The sequence below is a fragment of the Zootoca vivipara genome, chromosome 4 (genome assembly GCF_965207765.1).
Source record: "Zootoca vivipara chromosome 4, rZooViv2.hap1.1, whole genome shotgun sequence".
NCBI lineage: Eukaryota > Metazoa > Chordata > Lepidosauria > Squamata > Lacertidae > Zootoca > Zootoca vivipara.
The window spans coordinates 55,764,961-55,786,768 of record NC_142587.1 but is presented as its reverse complement, the minus strand read 5'-3'; the positions used below and the strand labels follow the sequence as shown (position 1 = coordinate 55,786,768).

At 38.1% G+C, this 21,808-nt stretch overlaps 1 protein-coding gene across 1 annotated transcript in view; it reads left to right on the top strand.

The window, feature by feature from the left end:
- Positions 1–17,743, top strand: part of NCAM2 (neural cell adhesion molecule 2) — a 200,807-nt gene extending 183,064 nt beyond the window's left edge. The window contains exons 16-18 of the mRNA XM_035116298.3: positions 13,319–13,523; positions 15,144–15,263; positions 16,783–17,743. Coding sequence (XP_034972189.2) covers positions 13,319–13,523; positions 15,144–15,263; positions 16,783–16,894 — 437 coding nt within the window. The 3' untranslated portion in view covers positions 16,895–17,743. The remainder of the gene's footprint in view (positions 1–13,318; positions 13,524–15,143; positions 15,264–16,782) is intronic.
- Positions 17,744–21,808: the final 4,065 nt, after the last annotated feature.

Sequence of the window (21,808 nt, the reverse complement as noted above, 5' to 3'; positions counted from 1 at the left end):
ATCCATATTTATAACTTCTTTTCCCACATTTTTATTGGTTTTTAAACAAATACAGATACAAGAAACATTAAACACTTATCCAGTTGTACATCTAATGGTGTTTGTTCTATCCATTGACTCTAGACATAAATTTACACGTTCAACATTCATACTTAATGCAACCTCTCCAGAACATTGGAGGTGGAAATATTGGTTCATTTATTCATGTTTGGTAGGAATGTCCCCATGTTAAAAACTTTTGGAATAGAGTATTCTCCATTATAGCCACAATTATAATTTCTTCACACACACACACACACACACACACACACACACACACACACACACACACACCACAAAGTAGTTTATTACACATAAATATAACATAAACTTAAGAAGAGCCTGCTGGATCAGGTCAATGGTCCATCAAGTCTAGCATCATGTCTCACAGTGGACAACCACATGCCTCTGGGAAACCAGCAAGCAGGGTTTGAGAACAAGAGCACTCTCCCCTCCAGTGGTTTCCAGCAACTGGTATACAAGCAATGCTGCCTCCAGCTACGGAGGCAGAATATAGCCATCATGTCTAGTAGCCATCAATAGCTCTCTACTCTCTGAACATGAGCAAGTGATCAGATGTAGGATTAGCTCCAAGGGTCTCCAATATTATTTAGTCTCATATCCACACAAAAGGGAACTTTGATTTACTCTCCCCTTGCCCTTACTTGTTAAAGTAATATCCAGATTTCTTCAACTACAACTCTCATAATCCCTGTCCATTGTCCATGTTTGCTAGGGCTGATGGGATTTGCTGTTTAGCAACATCTGCAAGTCCAAAGGTTCCCCAAAGAGCTACTGGGGTGATGTTTTCAGTTCTGAAAAACATAATATTATATGAGATGCATGATATCCTATGACAATAGTGATACCTTATTAGTCTGATTATTTACATTGATTTCATTTGTATCTTTTACTTAACGTAGCATGCTGGTGATTCCAGAATAGGGCAAAAGGACATCTCTGTCTGGCTTTCCTATATAAAATTTTAACTTTGCCCACTCAGAGATTTGCTCAGTCTTTCTTGCATCAACCATAGATTTCCATAAAGAAAATTAGTTATTTCTTTAAATTAATCATTTTTACATATGTCCATTTTACATGGACAGACAATTTGCACTAGTTACCTTTGGGCATCTAATAGGTCTCATGATTAAACAACTACTATAGGTAGGTCTAATAATTTTGTTATGTTTTTAATATACCAGGGAATACATTTTTTTTCTAAAGGCAAAAATAGATTACATGAAAATTGTAGGATAGTAATAAGCTTATCATTCAATCTGTGCTTCAAATACAGAACATAAGATTGAAACTTCTCAATGGTCAGTGATATCCACTTATGCATTGTATTTAGGAAAGTAAATGTTCTTTTTCAGATTATTTTTATGGGTATCATTCAACATATTCATATTGGGAACTTCACCAGGCAATTTATAATTTAGCAAATAATAGCTAGCAACTGTTGTGCAACTTCAAAACATTAATGAGCTACAATTGATATGTTATTTTATATACACTTTCTTAGTTCCTAAAACCTTTAGTAATGTGTTGGGAATCTGCATTAGGCAGATGTCCTAAAAATACCTAACCATGTGCATATCCTCTCTGCTAGTGTATATGCTTTAAATATGCATAAGCCTAAACACCTTGATGAATTGAAGCCTGTCAGTTTGACTGACCTGTCAAAATTAATGAGTAAATAATCATTTAGATACTAGATGTTGCTGTTAGTTAGCATCCTTTCCTTCTACGATCTGCACGTCATGTTAATGTAAACCTACTATGGAGCCTATAGAAATATAACAACAATAGAACTTAAAATAGAACTGGGAATTTTTAAGGTGGGGTGGCCAATTTTGTGCCTTCCAGATGTTGCCTGCAACTTTCATCAGCCCCATTCATCAGTCACATCTGGAAGGAACCACTTGGGCTATATCTTATACAGATGTTCAGGAACATATTAGGTTGTTCCGCAACCCACAGAGAGAGGGCCTGTTAAAGTTTCACCCTCCCTGTGAAACCATCTTTCCTGTGAGTTGCAGGAAGCACATATTTTGATGTGCTTGATGTTGGCACTAGCTGAAAATGCATTTTATTTTATTTTTTGGAGGATTCTGCTGGCTTCTAATCCCTATTTGTTTTTTTAAACTTATTTTAATTGCAATTTTATTGTAATTCTGCTTTTTTGTATACTGCCTTACTGCTGTGTATGAATAATGCTCTAGAAATATTTTAAAAAATAAATAAATATTCCCATATAATTTGTATAATCAGTCAACAATGACTGCCTATAGCATTGCTGATTCTAATAAGAGCTTTAAATTGCATGTCTCCATACAAGCAATAAAGAGCCATCCCCACAAGAGTAGTGAAGTACCATATATAAATGGAGCATATAGAAAGCATACTATAGGATATATAGGGAAACAGAGGGGATTGCTACCAAATGTGTGTCATCTGCTCCTTATTACAGCTATTAGTCTATATGGGCACTATCGAGTAGCAACAATTGGTTGTTCTAGATGGTTTAGGCCTAGAACTGTCTTGCTACTATGAAATGGCTTCTCAGTTACACCAGGGAAGTGAACTCTCAAAAAATACCTGGAAGCAAGGCAGCAGCAGCCTAACTCTTTCTTAGCAAAGAGACAACACTGGAAATGTGAGTGATCTTATTTGGAAAGGAACACTTCAGTGGCTGGGTTTGGGGCAGAATCAGCTGCCCTTTACACTGACCAAGGCAAAGGCATTCATAACTTTCAGGCATTCAAACTGAAAGTAGGTGAAGCATAGGTGCCAAGTATAAGGTCCCCTAGGTGCCTGGGCACCCACAATTTTTTTCTGGGTGCTTGGTACCCACACTGCAGGCTCCGATGTGACTTCTGGTTTCTACCCAAAGTCACATTGGAGGCCCAACACAACCTCCAAGACGATGCTGGAAGCCCTGCCAGGCCTTCGGACATGACTTCCGGTACAAACCAGAAGTCACGTCAGAGGTCGTGGGAGGCCTTGGGCATGATCTTTAAGGCGTCCGAGACCCTACCAGGCCTCAGAAGCTCTGCTGCGGCATGCTGATTAACGTGACATCATGACACCATGATGTCATGTTATGTTGCAGGTGCCATTGGGAACCCATAACCTGGAGCCCAAGTTGGAACTCTTGAGGTGAAGAGCCCCTACACCTTCTCTTGTCATCTTTCAGTGAGGATTTCCCTGTGGACAAAACAAGGGGCAGGATCCTATTCACAGCTCCTAATCCAGCTCTGACCTATCTCAACATTGAAAAATATGGGTGAGGAGGGAGGAGGTGACGTGATGTTGTGACTGTGGAATGGGAAGTTAAACATCTGAGTGCTCAAATGAAGGGCAGAAATTTCAGCGCAGAGGTGCTGAATGAGGGAGGGAGATCCATGAAACAGAGTCTGACTTGTGAAGGGGAGGTGCTGAAGCAAAGGAAGCGGAAATAGGTTGGGGAAAGGGGGAAATAGATGGATGGTGTGAGTCCAGAGGCTATTACCCCAATCTCACCCTTTCATGGGCTTTTAACTAAATAGTAAGTACTATGTTAGTGAGTAATAACATATGTCTCTAATTATTGCAACATATTTTTATGGGTTTTTTTAATTAGAGGGCCACATCAATTCTCTAAGAATTTAAAGGTGTGACAAGTAGAGCATCATCTAAATCTAATTCTCTAGGCAGCAATACAGTTACCCTCATTAAAACACCCACTAATTCACAAAGTTCAAAACTGTGAATGATATCGAGCTTCAGCCATGCCCAGAGTAGACACATTGAAATAATTTGAGCATTGTGTATCGATCTTAGAATCAGTTAGCATTTTATTTGTTCTTGTATTTCATAATCTTTAAAAGACATCTACTTAGCAATACTCAGCTTTGTAGAATTAGAGCTCTGGATACAAAAACATGTTGCTCTCCATTAATGTAAACTCTTTATTTCAGTAATCAAATTACAGGAATGTATATTTGCAGGTTGTAAAATAATTACTTTAATTTGATATAAAGTTGGTCTTAACATTATTTTGTTATTTTCTTTTAGTTACTAATCATATTTGAATTGTAACACATGAAAGATAAATCAAGCATATCAAGCATATGTCTGGTTCACTTAAAGCAGATATGAGGAACCTCTGGCTTTCAAGATGTTTCTGTACTACAGCTCCCAACAGCACCAGCAAGTATGGTCAGTGATAATGGATGATGGGAGTTGTATTTCAGCAACGTTGGGGCACCAAAGGTTCCCAACAGCTGGCTTAAGCTAGACTAGCCTGGTTCAAATGATCACATAAACCACAGTTTGACCCTAGTTTGCTTTAACTAGCTTTGGTTAGAGCAAACCACAGTTCCCCAAGGTCAGATGTAATGGGGAACTGTGGTTTTAAAGTTCATGAGTCACTGCTTCTCATTACCAATAAGCCATGATTTTAGGTGTAGGTGTGGGTGTGTGAGAGAGAAACTGTAAATGCTAAATATCTTCTCTGGAATGCTATTTAAAAACAAAACTCTTTCCAAATGTAGAAATATATAGTTTTAAAGTAGTTTATGAAGCACTGTGTAACTCTTTATTCATTCATTCATGTCCCATTGACATTCTGTCTCAATGGCTTTTGGTACACACTGATGGTTACTGTCATGTGTCATATATTTCCCTTAAAACAAGTGTGCACATTGTAAGTGTAATATCCCACAAAATCTTCCCAAGTGTAATGTCAAAAACATATGTAACCTTATGCACGTCTTTCATTACTTGTTTAATGTCCATTTTGTTTTGTGTAATCTTTATGCCATTTTTGTAATAAAGAAAAGTGATGTAACATTCATTTAGCAGTAGTTTCTTTAATTATATATAAATATACTGTTGTTCTAATCCACACGTTTCCACATCACAGTTAATCGTAAAACATTCTTCTCAGGATTTATTTATTTTTAAGTCAAAGGACAGTATTGTCTTATCAGTAAAATATTGAAGAAAAAACAATCATCACCTTGTGGTTATTGCTTCTTATTCTGAACCCTACCAAATGTAATGTAGCTATAAGAGCAGTCTAGTTCAGCATTTAGTTCTCACAGTGACTAACTAGATGCCTATGGGAAACCCACAAGCATGACCTTAAACCATTTCTAATGCCCAGAAACTGCTATTCAGAGGCATACTGCTTCTTTACAGTGGACATAGAACCTAGCTTACCATTAAGATCTTTCAGTAAAACATAATAGTGTTCAGATTGTGTGTGTGTGTTTGTGTCCATGTATGTGTATGTGTGTGTCTGAGTATAACATTTAAAATACCAAGCAAAATTGTCAGCTCATATTAACAATAAAAATAATCCATCAATTATACTTAGGCCTCAATATCAAATCAACCAAATCCGAGACCCACCTGAATCATGTTGACTTGGCTTGGGATTTGGTCAAATCTGGGATACAGCCCTAGTAGCTATACCAATAGTATTGTGGGAGTCTGACATATATGCATCTGTTCAAACTTGGTTGTACACATGGCAGCAGCTAGGGCAAAGGCGCTATGCCATGCAACTTAAGAATTTCAGGCCTGTGATTTTGGTAGCATTTTTCAAAAGAGCTGCACAAGTGCCTGCTTCCTTATTAAACCTGTTCCGTCTTAAGTCAGAGACCTATCTTAAAGGTTGTGGGAGTGGGGGCGACCAGCATGTGGTGCTCCTCCAGTAAGATTCCATACATGGGGTACAAAACCCCTTTCAGTCCAAGAATCACATTTTTTCACAAGGAAACTTATGGGGACTGCATGTCAGCTGTGGGCAGGGCCAGACACAAAAGTGGGTGGAGCAATGGAGGTGATTCTTGCCCTTGGTAGACTACAGCAGCCACGTAAAAGACAGAGGCCCTCTCTCCGCATAGACATTTTCCCATCCTGCATATCAAGATGTATTCTCACAGTTATGGACATATCCTGGCCAGACAAAACAACCCGAGGAAGGCACAGAGCAGGGGCATGGTCCAGGGAGAGAGGGTGTGACCTGGGAACAATCCCAAGGGCCTTCTTAGGCCTGGAGAGCTGAATTCTGTCCCAAGGGTGAAGATTCCCTTCCCCTATTCTGATTCCAACATATTGATGTACAGAGGAAAATAACACATGAGGAATAGCTCTTAGCAACTGCTTAATTAATTTTTACTCTGATAATTTATTAATAATATTTTTTTAAAAAGAAAATCCAAGGAGGGCACAGTGTCTGACAAGCTATATAGATTCACCACCCTGAGATTTTGTTGGTAATATTTTCACCTTCCAAAGCTTGGTCTTCAATGTCTACTATTTCAAATTGAAATAAACTGGGACCAATAAGAAATATTGTTTGTATTCCATTCCCATTTACTGAACCATCATTTGAAATGAATGTCGTGGTGATTTCGGCATCTTTTAAAATTAGTAATTATGGGCTGTAGGCAATGCTAGCTCGACAGAGTAGACACATTCAAACTAATGAACACCACTAACAAATGCATTTCAAAGAGCCTGTTCTGAGTAATACTAGCATTGGATACAATCCTTTATTCCCATGCAGGTAAATATTACAACAGATTACATAAAGGCTCCCTTTTTTCTAAGCTAAAACAGAAGAATAGACCAGTGCAGGGAATGAGTGGTCCACATAATTTACTTGGCTTCCTGAAGTATAGAACTGGTTGGATGCACTGAGCCCCAAGTTGTCACATGCAGCTAGTTTCCTGCAACCACAGGTAGTCAGAATCATTTTTAAAATGCTGTCCTTTAAAATACAGCTTTGTGGTGTCCTACAGATGTTATTAGAATTCCCATCAGCCTCACCAGCATGGCCAATGATCAGAGATGTTGGAAGTAGAAGGAGCCATGTTGACTAGCTCTGCTATATATTGATGGGTACTACCTGCTAATACTAATTTTCACATGCCATCTCATTTGTCTGATTCTGCTTTGATGGAATATTTTCAGAACAAAGCCCTCTATCATAGTTAACATATTTGTAATTCAAAGGGTTGGGAATGATAACACATTCAAAAGTTTTTGAGAAACTCTTGCTGAACCTGGTGTAGTGATGGCAAATATGTTTTTATAGTTAACTTGACAGGACCATAAATAAGGCATGCCATTTTCATTTATGAAAAGCTATTCATATTTGAAAGCGACAGAATTGTGGAACCAGTACATTTTTGACAAACGTCAATCAAAATAAGGAAATAATCAGCACATTTGTATACAGCCCACTATTTTAAAATCTGTGACTAGTTTGCAAAATGCTGAATTCTCAATTGCAAATGGCTGACACTCAATTCAGTCGAATTAAGTATGAAAATATGTGATCAATTGAGATTTGAGATTTGAGATTTTTCATTACACAGTGTAATGAAATTCATATTTTATTTCCTTTCTTTAAAATTTGATGTACGTTTGCTTAACAATTGCATTACTTTGCAAAACCATCTCTCCTTATTCAGCATTCTGCAAAGACTTTCATTTTCTCTGTAGAAATTTTTGTAACAATAGCTCAAGCTCTATGATGGTGGTCACCACAAGAAAGTGGTGGAGAAAATTCTACAAAGTTGCCTTTAGAGGGAGAGAAAAATAAAAATATGAGCTTTTTGTTTTCATGGAAAAAAAGTCTGCTTTGGTTTATTTTTGCTTTTTGCACAGTGGGCATCTTTAGTTGAGAGTTGGGTGTTCAGAATCTGTCTCCAATTATGTGATCAGGATTTCCAAGAGGGCTGAAAGTAAGGACTTCTCACTTCCCCAGCTATATGTCGTATTTATGGGGTTGCGTCCCAAAGAGCAGTCCCAATGCAGAAGCTTGTACAGTATGCGAGTTTCTTTGGTGGATTAGGGGGGATAACAAAGAAACAAGAGAGAAAATAATCTCTGCAAGTGTCATGAAACAATGTAACATGAAGAAATGCATCTCAATGCATTTTGGATATAAACTGCTCATTAGGGGCAACTTGAAGATAATGTTTGTTGTGCTGCTTCTTAGGCTAATTAAGTTTAGCACCTGTTGAGGTTGTCTCCTTTCTTGCTTATATCCCTTCATGAATCAGATCACTTCTTGACTCCTTCAACCATGAAATTCTAATCAGTTCTGTTGCTAATGGGATTAGAACTATTAATTGCTCCACTCAATTAATTAATAAATTAAATCATCACATAAAAAAACACCAAAAACTTAAAGTGAAAGAATAAAGGGATGTGCTATTCTCAGCAGGAGCAAGATGATTAAATGGGGCTTTATAGTTTTAGGAACTCACCAAAGATTGAGTTGAAAACACATGATCAGACTATAGTTGTTATGGATAGCATTACTTAATCATGTCTTGTTCTGGCCATTTATGTAGTGGGAGGATTCTACCTGCCAGACTTGCACACTAGGGATACACAAATTTAGGGTTTTATCCAATGCTGCCACCCTCATGTAGTAGGCTCCCACTTATGCAACAGAACTTTCTCCTCTTCTCCTTCCCTATCTCCAGCAGCCTCCTTTTTATGCACCCTCAGAATCTCTGTAAAGGGGTTGGGGAACCTTCTGAAGCAGGGTTTTTTTGAAGGGGTGGGAGAAGGGGAAGATCTACTGTGCAAGCAGAATGCCACTCATGGGTTGTTGGATACAATCAATGCCTTGCAGCCTCTGCAGTTGTCTGCTTGTACAGGATTTATCCTAAGCCAATCTCGTGATTCAGTTCTGTACGAAACAATAAGCATTTGCACAGAAAGAAAAGCCTAACAGTAATATAAGCTCACTGTCTGAAATCCATCAGCATTGCAAGAAAAGATGGTAGGGCTTTAGATTTATTGGTGGGCAGAGTTCTGCCCACAAAATTCTCCCACAGGGAGAAGGGAACAAAGCAATTTTTGCTGATAGTGTGAGATGTAGTATATGTAGGGAGAACTTGAGGTTTGGCGTAATATCTGTTTTAACCCAAGGCAAGTCTGAGAGACGGGCTAGAAAGTGGGGGCAGAGAGCATACCTAAAGGCCATTTCATTCAAACTTTGAAGTGAAATCCATATAAATTCAGCTCACTTGTATGGAATTCTCTGCATTTGGCTTCCAAATACTTAATCATAAATAACCATTCACTCTTCGATAGATTGTAAGTTTAGACCAAAGTATGCATCCAGTTGTTTGGCAATGCAGCCATTTGGACCAGGGAAATGAGATTAATGAATTAAGGGGCCTCTTCCTATATTATTTCTCAATTTCATTCCCCCCCCTTTCCAAACTGTACTTGTTTTGCTCCCTCCCCTGGCATTAAAATGGTCATTGGGCTAGTGGAATAGATTGCAGGTTTGACTAAAATTAAGCCCGAGTCTTTGTTTCGCAAAGCCACCTCAACACAAATATTTGGCACAAATATTTGAAGATTTCAAAGAACTGATTTAAGCTATGCAGCAGTAAATGACACCAATGAACAATTTATCTATTATGCCCAGAGCCGGTGCACACATTAATGTTCACCAATGTATGATAGCATGTGTGAATCTGCCATTACAGATCAAGCACCACAGGGCTTAGCTCAGAGCTGCACATCAGCAGCAGGATTCATGGAGTGAGGCAGCCGTGTGCATGCTTGTTTACACTAAGCTTTTTGTAGCATGTTTACTAAGCCAAAGGTTGTCCTCTTGCTGCATTGTCTTATGGTTGCATTTTGTATTGGTTTTAAATTATGACCCTGGGATCATAGCTGATAAAGGGCATTAATAATAATTAGCTAATAAATACATTTGTAAGAAAGCTTGGGTGAATTTCACCAACTAAAGATAAGATTGACGGACTATTTTCTTGTGAATTAGGGACAGCAGTTCAAACTGGGGCTAGTTTAACCAGAAATCTAAAATGGAATGCAAAAGTAACCAGTCTATTTAGCTAGACAGTCAGAATCATTAATCAAAATTTGTGACTGTTGCCCTTAGACCTTCTGAAATTGCATATAAGCCAGTGAACAGTGTTCTGGTATTGCAAAATTATTCTATATGTTTATAATAGTTTCCAGTCGTTATCTTGGCTGTGATGCCTAACTGCTCCTATGTTATACATAAAGAAAGAAAGAAAATTGTCCCAATTTCATTAAACTCCTCCAAACTGTATTATGAGTCATATAATTAATGACAGAGCCTGGAGGGATAAGAAATAAAGTGCAGCATTCCCCTCTATTTTAATTTCTTGCCTCAATATTTCTTCAGATATTTGGCCTAAGCAGGACCTCCCAAAGTTACTTTGAATTTTGCTATGTGCAACATTATGGGACAATTGTACCATCCTTCAACCAAAGGTGATTCTCTGGGATTAAGATGTACAATTCACCAAAAAGACCTATGCAATCTTATATTAAAGAGATTATTTATTATGCTGCTACTGAAAGAATTTGGGTGCCCAGTAGTCTTTAATCAGTAAGTTCCATTTCCCATGTCTTGTGAAATGCAATGTATGACAAAGCACTAAACATGCAAACTTTCCCATGGCCCAGCTACAGTTGTGAAGGGATTGGTGCACAGATGTTGTTGTTTAGTTGATTCGTTGTGTCCGACTCTTGGTGACGCCATGGACCAGAGCACGCCAGGCACTCCTGTCTTCCACTGCCTCCCAGAGTTTTGTCAAATTCATGTTGGTCGCTTCTATAACACTGTCCAATCCTCTTGTCCTCTGTCACCCCCTTCTCCTTGTGGGCCCTCAATCTTACCCAACATCAGAGTTATTTATTTCCCCAGAGAGTCTTCTCTTCTCATGAGGTGGCCAAAGTATTGGAGCCTCAGCTTCAGCATCTGTCCTTCCAGTGAGCACTCAGGGCTCATTTCCTTAGGAACGGATAGGTTTGATTTTTTTTTCATTCCATGGTGCACTATTAACACATCAGCGACCTATATTGAGTATGCTAGCATGATGTATGCAGAGCGCCTTTCAGCTGTAGGGGTTAAAAGAAAACAAGAAATGGGTGAAGGTGAAAAGACTTGTGCTCTCTTTGATTCAGCATGGATTCAAAAGGGAAGATTTCTCATGCACTGCAAAAACAAAAACAACAGCCTCTCTAATGTTAGATGATACATTGCAAATACATTCTTCTACATGTAATAAGATCTACTTATGGCATTGTTACCATTTTTGCCTGCCCAAAGCTTTCAGTGGGTGAACAATTTAAATTAGTGTAAGCCATATTTCAGGCATTGGATAAACATCTGAGGGCTTCAACTGGGGAGGGGGAAGGGGGCATGCATGGAAACCCTGCCTCCCTCAGCATCCCCTTGTGCATGCTGGCTCCATTTCAGACCTCAGTATGAAGATCTGAAGGGGCCTTTTAAATACATTAAACTAAACACTCTCTGAAGCCTCTCTGTAATCAGGAATTTATATTTCCCTCATATCCAGAGGGAACATCACAGAAATTCATGTCTACATATCTGCAACTGATCCAGCCAAACTCATAATCTGTAGCCACTTCTCAAAGGCAGTGCCCGACCTCAAGCTTAGTCCTCTCCTAAGTACAAGAGCACATGCTCCACTCCCACTCTTAATTTCTACTCCTACTTTTTTTTCCTTTCTAGTTGTGTCAGCATCCTTTTTGGTAGTAATAGATTTGCACTATTTGAAATTTGTTTTTATAGCGCTGCATGTGTTGGGGCTCTGGTCTATATAAGGCTTTCAGATCATATTTACTATTTGATGTCTAGAATATAGCAGTCAACATTCCAGCTTCAAGTACTTAACACATGTAAGAACAGAATAAGACGAGACATAACAAATAGACAAATTTTATTAATGTTTATTCATGATATCTGTCAATTCTCTATTCTTCACCACCACTATCCATGTCCATTCTTACTAAGGGTTGACTAAAGGCCATATGACAACACCTCACACTGGCAATTATTATTATTTTGACATCCAAGGCCCAGATATATCTTGGAACACAGATATCAGACTACTACTGCAGAAAAGAGGGTGCTGCTGCTACTGTTGCTAAAGAAATGTCAGGATTGTAACTCAGTAGCAAAGTACATGTGAAAAGGCTCCATTAAATCCCAACATCTCCAACTGCTGGTGGTCAGTGTACACTAGAAATGGAAAGCTGTGGCCTTCCAGATGAAGTTGGATCTCATCTCCTTTCAGTGTCAGCATGGCCAATGTTCAAGGGTGATAGGTGGTGGAGTTCAGCAACAGGTTCCCCATCCCAGGTGTAGACAGTTGTGAGCTAGATGGACCAATGGTGTGATACAAGGCGACACAGCTTTGTATGTTCCTAATATGCCAGGTCTTGCTAGAGCTGCAAAGGCATGACACAGCCAGCCAGTCACGTGCAATTATGCAATTAATTCAATATTTTGTTTTGTAGGCTTAGATCAGGCACCCCCAAACTTCGGCCCTCCAGATGTTTTGGACTACAATTCCCATCTTCCCCAACCACTGGACCTGTTAGCTAGGGATCATGGGAGTTGTAGGCCAAAGCATCTGGAGGGCCGCAGTTTGGGGATGCCTGGCTTAGATGATCTCTGTCTACTATAATGCACTTGGGTGGGGTAGAAAAGTTATGTAAAATAATTTACTTGACTAAAGATTAAAAGTGTTGAAATTTGAAATTAATGGTTTTAAAACTACATTTATATATTTATTTATTTATTACCTTCAGATAAGGTTCCCTATCCCTCACAAACGATTTTGTCTGCCAAAGGCCAATTGTATGGACGTGTAGTCTGGATAAACGTTTTCAACCAATATTTATTCTGCTTCAACTCCAGAGTAAACTTAATGAAGTTCTGTGTGTTTACACTGGAATAAGTACAAAAATATATTTGGAGTTCATCAAGTGTGAACTAATAGCTGCACAATTAACTTTGAAAAGTGTCTATTTGTACTAACCGTAGCATTTAAAAAAGTATTTACATATAACCTTTCCGTTTCGTTCAACAGTGGAATGATGGGATCTGACAAACCATCAATCAAATAATGCATGTTCTAAAAATAACACCCCTTTTGAGCTATAATGTTTGATTATCTCCAAAGTACATGATCAGCCATTGAATTCTGTAGCTAAATTACCTGACAAAACACTCTTCCTAGTTTGCATGTAACTACCACGCTTTAAAGCCAGCAGGCACACAATGCATACTGCATTGCAGTAGAAGAAAATTGTTTTGCTAGAAAAGACTGAAGTACTTTAAGAGCTTTAATGTGAAAAAGCAGGCCTGCCATCAAGACATATAACCTTTCTGAATGCATCACATAGATTAACCAGATTAACTTTGTCTATTTTGTTTGTTTTCAAGACACACTTTTTAATGGACTTGGACTCGGTGCAGTCATTGGACTGGGTGTAGCTGCCCTTTTATTAATCCTCGTCGTGACTGATGTCAGCTGCTTCTTTGTACGGCAATGTGGTTTGCTGATGTGCATCACCAGAAGGATCTGTGGAAAGAAGAGCGGCTCCAGTGGGAAGAGTAAAGAGCTAGAGGAGGGGAAGGCTGCATATCTGTGAGTATTAGTCACAACATTTAGCCAAAGGACAAGCATGTGTGTATTGTGAATCTGTCACGAACTGCTATTCACAGAACAAACTGGGGTCTCCAAGGTTGAGAAAGCTAATTCACTGCGTCATTTAACTACAGCTTCTTTATGGCCTGCTGCACTATTTCAATGGTGTACCAACAGGTGACATTGGCACAAAGTCCAGACATGCCACTCCAGTCCTTGCAGGTCAGTCCAATTGGATTTTCTGTTGGACTTTCTTTGCCAACCGAGTCTGCGCAGTGACTGGGGCGATGCAATAAAAACTTGCCCGCAATATCTTTGCTTATCTTTTATTTTTAAATAATAATCAAACAGCTGCAAAACATCCCTTTTCACCACGCCACACCAGCCAGTACTATACAAAGCATTTGGTCAACTTAAATACAGTTTTCAAAATAATCAATTATCCTATCACATTGCTGCATTTGGTGCAGCAGGTAAACTCCCCCCTGCTAATTAGTTAAATTGTTAAGATACTACAGGTGTGCTGAATTATCAAGAGCTCACAGATGTGCTGTCATGCAGGTTATAATTACAAACACACACCTCTGAGTAGCACCATTGACCACATCAATATTAAGAAAACCCAACACTTTCTCCTTAATAAATGTGCTTAGGATCGTAGTTTTACAGCCTGCTCCTATGCATTTTTATTGATGGGCCATATTGCCAAGGAAAGGCAGAATTACACATTGCACTTTATGATTTTAATAGATTTTTAATAGATTTTTTTGTGCTGAGGCTTCAGTGTTGGAAGGAGCTGTAGTTCAGTGATAGAGAACATGCAAAACATCTAAGCTTTAATCCCTGTAATCTCCAGGGGCAGCTTGGAAGGACCATCATCTAAAACCCCTGGAAAGCTGCTTTCAGTCAGTACTTAGACAGAAGAAATAATGAATCCCATTCAGCCAAAATTAAGCACATTCATGTTTTGTTGGTTGCTTTCAGTGAGAGAGATAGGTAGATGCTGATCAGTTTCTCGTATTTTTAAGCAATGGGAGTTAAAAGTCCTTATATATAAGCAGCACTCAAAAATGATTCCATCTCCTGCCCCACACGTTTGATGCTACTGTGATGAAAAGGAAAAGGGTCTTTCAACATAACACATTAATGAAATTGGCAAGTCTATGCAAGCATATAGTTACAGCTCTGAAAATCTTACCATCAGTTTATATGAGAAAGGCATGAGTTTTTCTCCTTTTTTGTTCTCCAGAAAAGCATATTAATTTATCCATATGTTGAAACTATAATATGGCTACTATCATTTGTCATGATGAAAAGATCAGATATTATGTTTGCTAGCCTCAATGTTAGTTTTTGAAAAATACAATTTGGTACTCTCAATTTATTATTTAGATATAACATTTATTTTTGCATATTAGTTTGAGGTTAAAATGTATGATAACGTATGAGGTGACAATGGTGGGTGTAATAATGTTAAAATAATTTTATCAGTATTAATTATAATTCCCTTTTGCTTTTCTTCCATGATTTTGAAAGCCGAATACTGACAATTAATAAAATGCAACATATTTTTTTTTACCACAAAGTAAGTGAGGCTAAGAATCTTTCAATGTTCTTTAGGAAAGATGGATCAAAAGAGCCGATAGTCGAAATGAGAACAGAAGATGAAAGAATTACCAATCATGAAGATGGAAGTCCAGTAAATGAACCCAATGAAACAACACCACTAACAGAACCAGAGTATGTAGTCAACATTTTAATAACGCCACACCCTGTATATTCAAAAGTGAATGTCCAGCAGATTAATTTCCCAAGACTGGAGGCATAAGTTCCAAAGCACATTATATACACATAAGCAATTTCCTGCTGCACCCTGCCGACCCCCATTGCACTCCCCTGATTGGTCTGCAGCATAGGAACCAATTCCTAGGGCTCAAGGGGTCTTCACCCCCGCAATAAAATATTTGAGGGGACCACCCCCTAAATTTATGGGTATTACCCTTCAAATGGCATCCATGCACTATGTCATTTGATCAATTACTGTATATGGAGCAGGGTTTCCCTGCCCCACCCTAGTTTACTCAAGTTGGCACCCCATGCAGTCCTTCTATCGACTTGTTTCTCTCAAGCCTTGTGTTTCTTCCTATTAATCAACTTACGCTTTAGTTACAGCAGACTGATGTTCTAATTTTTATAAGATGGTGCTATCAAATAGGTCTGTGGTTGACCCTCAGCTCAGTGTTGAGCATGACAAACTAGCTCAAGCAGGTGCTGTGGTTGCTCGCTGCCTTGACCCCAGCCTCTGGAGCATTGCACTTTTTGACATCAACAGGAAAGTCCCAACCACAGTCTGCTGGGTAACAGAATTAGCATTCTCTGCTAGCTAAGAAGAACAATAGCTGCTAGCTAAGAAGGTCAGGGTAGTTGCTTTGTGTTGCCTGCTACTAATAACTGAATGAGCAGAGGGGATGATTCATGGCTGAACCCATGTAAGTGGGTCTGTGACCTAGCTCCAGATGACACTACCATCTCCATAGTGTATAGGCAGTAGGTTGTGCACTAACAACAACAACTTTCCCCCCAAAACTATGGAAAGAAGTAATTTTAATGTACCTTACAACATATAATTTTCCATGATATAATACATATTTTATAGCAATTGCCTGTTTTGGAAGATATTTGTCCCAATCCAAATGTAGCTGGTTAAATGGACATACCTTTGAAATCATTTTAAAAAATGTAAATGGCAGGTGTGGGAATGCCTGATCTGGTTTCGGACGCTGGAGAGAGAAAGGGGGGGCTTTAAACCTGCTCCCCCCATCCCAATCTAGATTGGGGGACCCTGCCTGCTAGTAGTAGTTTTTATTAGATTTGTTAATCACTTTTTATGGGAAAGCCTCTAACTGATTTACAGCAATGTTAAAAACACAATTAAACCTATTTCTACTAGAATAAAAGCTTCTATTGAGCATGAAAGACAACAACACATGGGCATCAGTAAAATACTTCACAAAATGAAACTTGATGCAATTGCACGAACATATTTTTTTTTGGCAGTGTTGCACATTGTTAACAGTGGTGGAAGGTGGGGTGGGGAGGAAGAGACACATAGAGAAACTAAAAGCTTTGCCAATGCAGCAGTGTAGTGCTCTCAACAAAATCTGAATAACAAAAAAATGATCTAACCCCCCCCCCAAAAAAATCACCCATGAAATATTACACCCAATGTAATATTTTGATTTTCCTTACTTTCTCACAGGAAACTGCCATTAAAGGAAGAAAATGGAAAAGAAGTTTTAAATTCAGATACTATAGAAATCAAAGTTTCTAATGACATCATCCAGTCAAAAGAAGACGATAGCAAAGCATAATACAACAACTACAGCTGTCTAGAAGAGAATAAAAGGCATTTGGATTCAAATAAATCTGTGACCAAAACTTTACAGCTGACCTTAGTTTCTCGGGCAACTTAAGATGGAATAATTCTCAGAAGTAGTTCAAATGACTTCCGTTGACGGTCCGTTTTCACTTTATTTCAATAGTTTTAGTCTGTAGTCCTGGATGACATCGGTCCCGTGGTCTCAGTTTGGCAAATCAGCCAATATAAATATTGTAATTTATTTTATCACTGAAGAAATCTATTTATAAAAATTCAAGAAACCCCCCTTAGCCACAGACTGTACACCTGACAGCCGTACCACTTACAATGGAAATTAAACCCAGAGAGAAAGTGCCATATACATTTATATTTGTTTGTACTTGAAATTTTAAAAGATTTTGGTTGCCTTTAAAAGAATATATATATATATATATAAACAAATTATATATATAGAGATATAATATTAGGCTCCATTAGAAATTAGATATATGTGGCTGGCAAAGCTAAATAGTGACTTGACTGCAGCTGATCTTTGACACAGAGTAGACAACCTCTTTATGCTGTTAACCCTGCACGTCACACCAGACAATGAAGGGTTTGTAGGTTTGATGTACAGATTTTAACAAAAGTTGTGAACTATTTTGATGAAGACATTGATCACATCCTATCAAAAGTCCACAGAAATTTCAGTGCTTCAGATATTTTGTATTTATGTTTGGAAGATCATGTGTAAGCTAAAAATGTCGAAACTTATTTTGTTGTGAAAATAAGAATCCTGACCTATGACCATAGCACTCAGCTTCAAAGCAAGTCTTACAACAATAAATGCAAGCTCAACTGAGTTGCCTCAATGTATTTATAAAGAAACATAACATGCACATTTTTGCTTTCATTCGTTTACTACAACAATAATCATATTTGTTCTAATATATATTTTAAAAGTTATTCACGTAAACTCAAACCCAAGATTCAAAAAACTTCTTTAGGCTTGGCCATGCCCTGTGTAATTTTCACTTCCACCACCACCAGGCCTCATGAAAACTTATCCCTTCCTTCTGCCACATGACCAATTATTTCAAGAGGTTTGCCATGGAATGTGTAGAGCTGAAATGTGAGAAGCCTAAGTCCAAAACTTCCTTCACCATGTGGAACAAATCACCAGAACCAATGTTAGTGCTATGCAGAGTAGACCAAATGACATTAATAAGCATTACTAATTTAAATTCAATAATTTCATTGGATCTAATCTGAGTAGGATTAGCACCAGATAAACTTTAGGGTTTTTGTTTTGCTTTGCTTTGATCCAGGGCCAGATAGTTCTTATACAATGCAAACTATGAAGCATTCAGCATCATTTACACACTTTGTTCTGGTTTTAGTTTAATAATAACCACAATGCACAATTTATCCCTCACAGATACTCAACTTATTTAGGTTGTTTACTCTTCTAGACAGCACCATTTTTTCTGGCACATTTTTTCAGGGCAAATTAAGTGCCAGTGTGTTTCAGTTAAAGGCCAATAGTTTAGAAAAATCAGAAAGTATGAAGTTCCTGGAAGCCTGTCACTTAAGCTTGGCAAAGTGACTATTTTGCAAAAATGGACATAACTGTTAAGACCATAAGAAGTTTCCAATTTGATCAGACCAAAGGCCTCTCTTGTTCTCACAGTGGCCAAATTTATGCCTTTGGGACTCTCACAAGCACCATCTGAGTGCAACAATGGTTTCCCCACTTGCAATTCCAAGAAACTAGCATTCAGAGGCAGATTGCCTCTGGCGCTGGAACTATAACAGCTATCATGGCTGGAAGCCAGTGATAATCTTATCTGCCATGAATTTGTCTAATCTTTCAATGTCATTGCAGTTAGCAGAACAGTTAACAAATTTCATTTATTTATTTTATTGGGTGGGAGGGTTTTGGCTTTTGTTGTTGTTGTTGTTGCTTTTATTATGCATTTTGCGTTCTCATTTTGTATTTTTATGTTGTGAACTGTCCTGCGATATTCAGATGAAGGGAGGTATACAAATTTAATAAACCAACTACACAAATAAACAATAAAAGCAATGGAAAATGTGGGTCTTAGGAGGAATCTCAAATGATAGGTGATAAGAAAGATAACACTGAGGTTGAGTGAGCTGCATTTAAACAATAAAGAAAAATATATCCAAGAAACCAGTTGACTTTTTAAATGCTGTTTCTGTTCTCTTGGATTCTATACATAATTTTTCCCAGCAATATCTTCTCTAGCTTGGGATCGAATTAAGCATATAACCTTAAGATGCATTTAAATCCAAATAAAAATAGAATGTTGAACTGCAGTCTCCAAACCCTAGGCATGCCTTGTTGTGCTGGATAGCTGTGATGGCAGTAGAACAATTTGTGGATCATACCCTTCGGCAGTTAAATTTGGGTTGGCCTCTACAGACGTAAAGCTTGTTATTGAAATAAAATAACAAATACAAAATTGTGCTTTTTTTGACCCTTGGTAAAATTGCCATCAGCTCCCAGTTCCCCCTTAAATCTTTGCTGTGAATAAATATATGGAACAGTAGTTCTGCATGGGAGGAATGCATTATGCAACTGCTGTTGTTGAGCGGCAAACAGGGGAGCAAAAGGCTGTCAGCTGAAGGTGTCATGGGAGGGGTGCACTGCTGGGCCCAAGGTTTCCATCCACTAGTAGCCTGATAAAGCATTCACCTTCTCTGGCATACACTATTGAAATATATGGAATGGGTATGAATATATATATATATATATATATATATATATATATATATATAATTAGACCTTTTCATAACATGTTTACTGGCTTCCTGTGTCATCATGCCAGAACTGCTAAACATTAATGGTCCTACAGTCTGGTAATGTGGGACCATATGTCAGAGCCAGTTTGTTCCTTATTTGAAGACAAATATAGTTTTTCTAAATTACTTTGAATACTTTTTGCTTTATTTAGACAGTTTATATACGGTTCATGTTTTCAAAAAATAAATAAATAAATCTCCAAGTGATTGACAGCATCTTTGTAACCTATCTTCAAACAACAAATACAAAAAAATTGCATAATGAAACCAACATGATAGAATCCCACAATTAAGAGTTAAATAGGGCATTTTCTTAAATTTCAGAACAATGCAATACATGTGAAAATCAACTACAAAATGGCTGTAGTTAATTTCATATTCAATGTTTTATTTTATAGCACATACCAGTGCTTTAGATTTCTATCAACTAGAGTCCATTGTTCCAACTTCTCACTAGAAACATTTGAAATACTGTGGTGTGGAGAGTTCCCCTTTCTAGGATACTCCCTCCCTCCCCAAGTTTTCCATCTTCCCCCCAATTGCCAGCGTTCATTCCTTAGTCATCAATGAGATGATATGTAACTTCCTCCTTCCTCCATTAATCCCGCCCCGCCCACATAGCTGCCAAGTTATCCCTTTTTTAAGGGATTTTCCCTTATGCTGAATAGGCTTCCTCGCGAGAAAAGGGAAAACTTGGCAGCTATGCCCGCCCACCACCTACCTCCTTCTTGGACTGACACTCAGAGAATGAATTTTCTATTAGTATATAGGAATATCTGGCAACTCGAGTGCTAGATCAATAATAATAAACAAATAGCACCAAGGAGGGTGATGAAAGATTGTAATTGTCCTTCATAAGCAGCTCACAGGTGGGTGGGTGGGTGAGAGAGAGGTCTAGTTTCTATCTACAGAAATATACAGCAATAGTCCACAATAAAACAATTTCTGAGACAGACAATATCTAATCATTCAACAAATCCCACTAAATATTGCCAAGCTTTGAACTGTGTATTAGAAATCAATTATTTGTCTAATGATTGTGAAATAAGTTCCTCATTTAAGTGCCAAATTGTGAGTCATTTCCTCCTGTTACTTAGCTAGGTAAGTAACAGAGCGGGTAGGATGTCACTCTGTTTTAGTCAAGCAAAAAACAACACCCACCTCCAGTCATGTATCTATAGATCCCTCGTTTCAGTGAATAGAGAGCCTCAGACTTGCTTACGCTCTCGCATATGCAAATACACCTTAGCCATCATGTTATTCAGTGGGACCATGAAAAACCCAAACCCACCTAAGACTGGCAAAATAGCCATTTTGTTTGTATTTGTTTAGTATGTTGCTAAATGTAGTTATGGGTTTTCAGACGTCTGTCTTCAAGTTTCCTTTAAGAGAGAGAGAATGAGAGCTCTTTTGAAAAAGATTAAAACAAAACAGACACTGCCATCTGCTACAAAAGCAACGAGAGAAACAAAATCCCCATTTCAATTATTGCCTTACCGTATTTAACTATATCATCATAGCAAAGGCTTATTAGAGCAATCTTATCAATAAATAGCCTTCTCCTGTGTTAATATTTCTAACTCTTAACATTTAATTCTGTTCTCTTTTTTTCTCCTAAAAAAGGGGGGGGCAGATCTGCAACGCACTATCCCTCAATTTTCAGTGGATCATAAACCTATTAGGAGTGTTGCCTGCAAAGCTCGTATTGAATTCACTGCCTCTGCTTGTAACAATAAATTATTTACCAAGAACTCTTATTGCAGCATGCAGTTCAATCATTTCTATGCAGGGTGTGGCTATCAGGTCTAAGCATCAGTTAAAATCACTGGCTGGTGGTCTTATAAGGAAAATGTAGTGTCTTTGACAAAATTACTGCAAAGGTCCCCTGAATCTTTTTAGGAATTCAGTTAGATATGCTTCTTTTTCAGAACCCTGGTAAGTAGCCACAAGTGAGACGCTCCCTTTACACACGATAACTTCTTTGCTATGTATCATCACTCACCAGACAGAGTGACTTCTGGCCACAGAATTTGCAACATTTTCATCATTCATGTATAAATGTGACCTGCATTTAGATTATGAAGACCTGATCAATTTACTG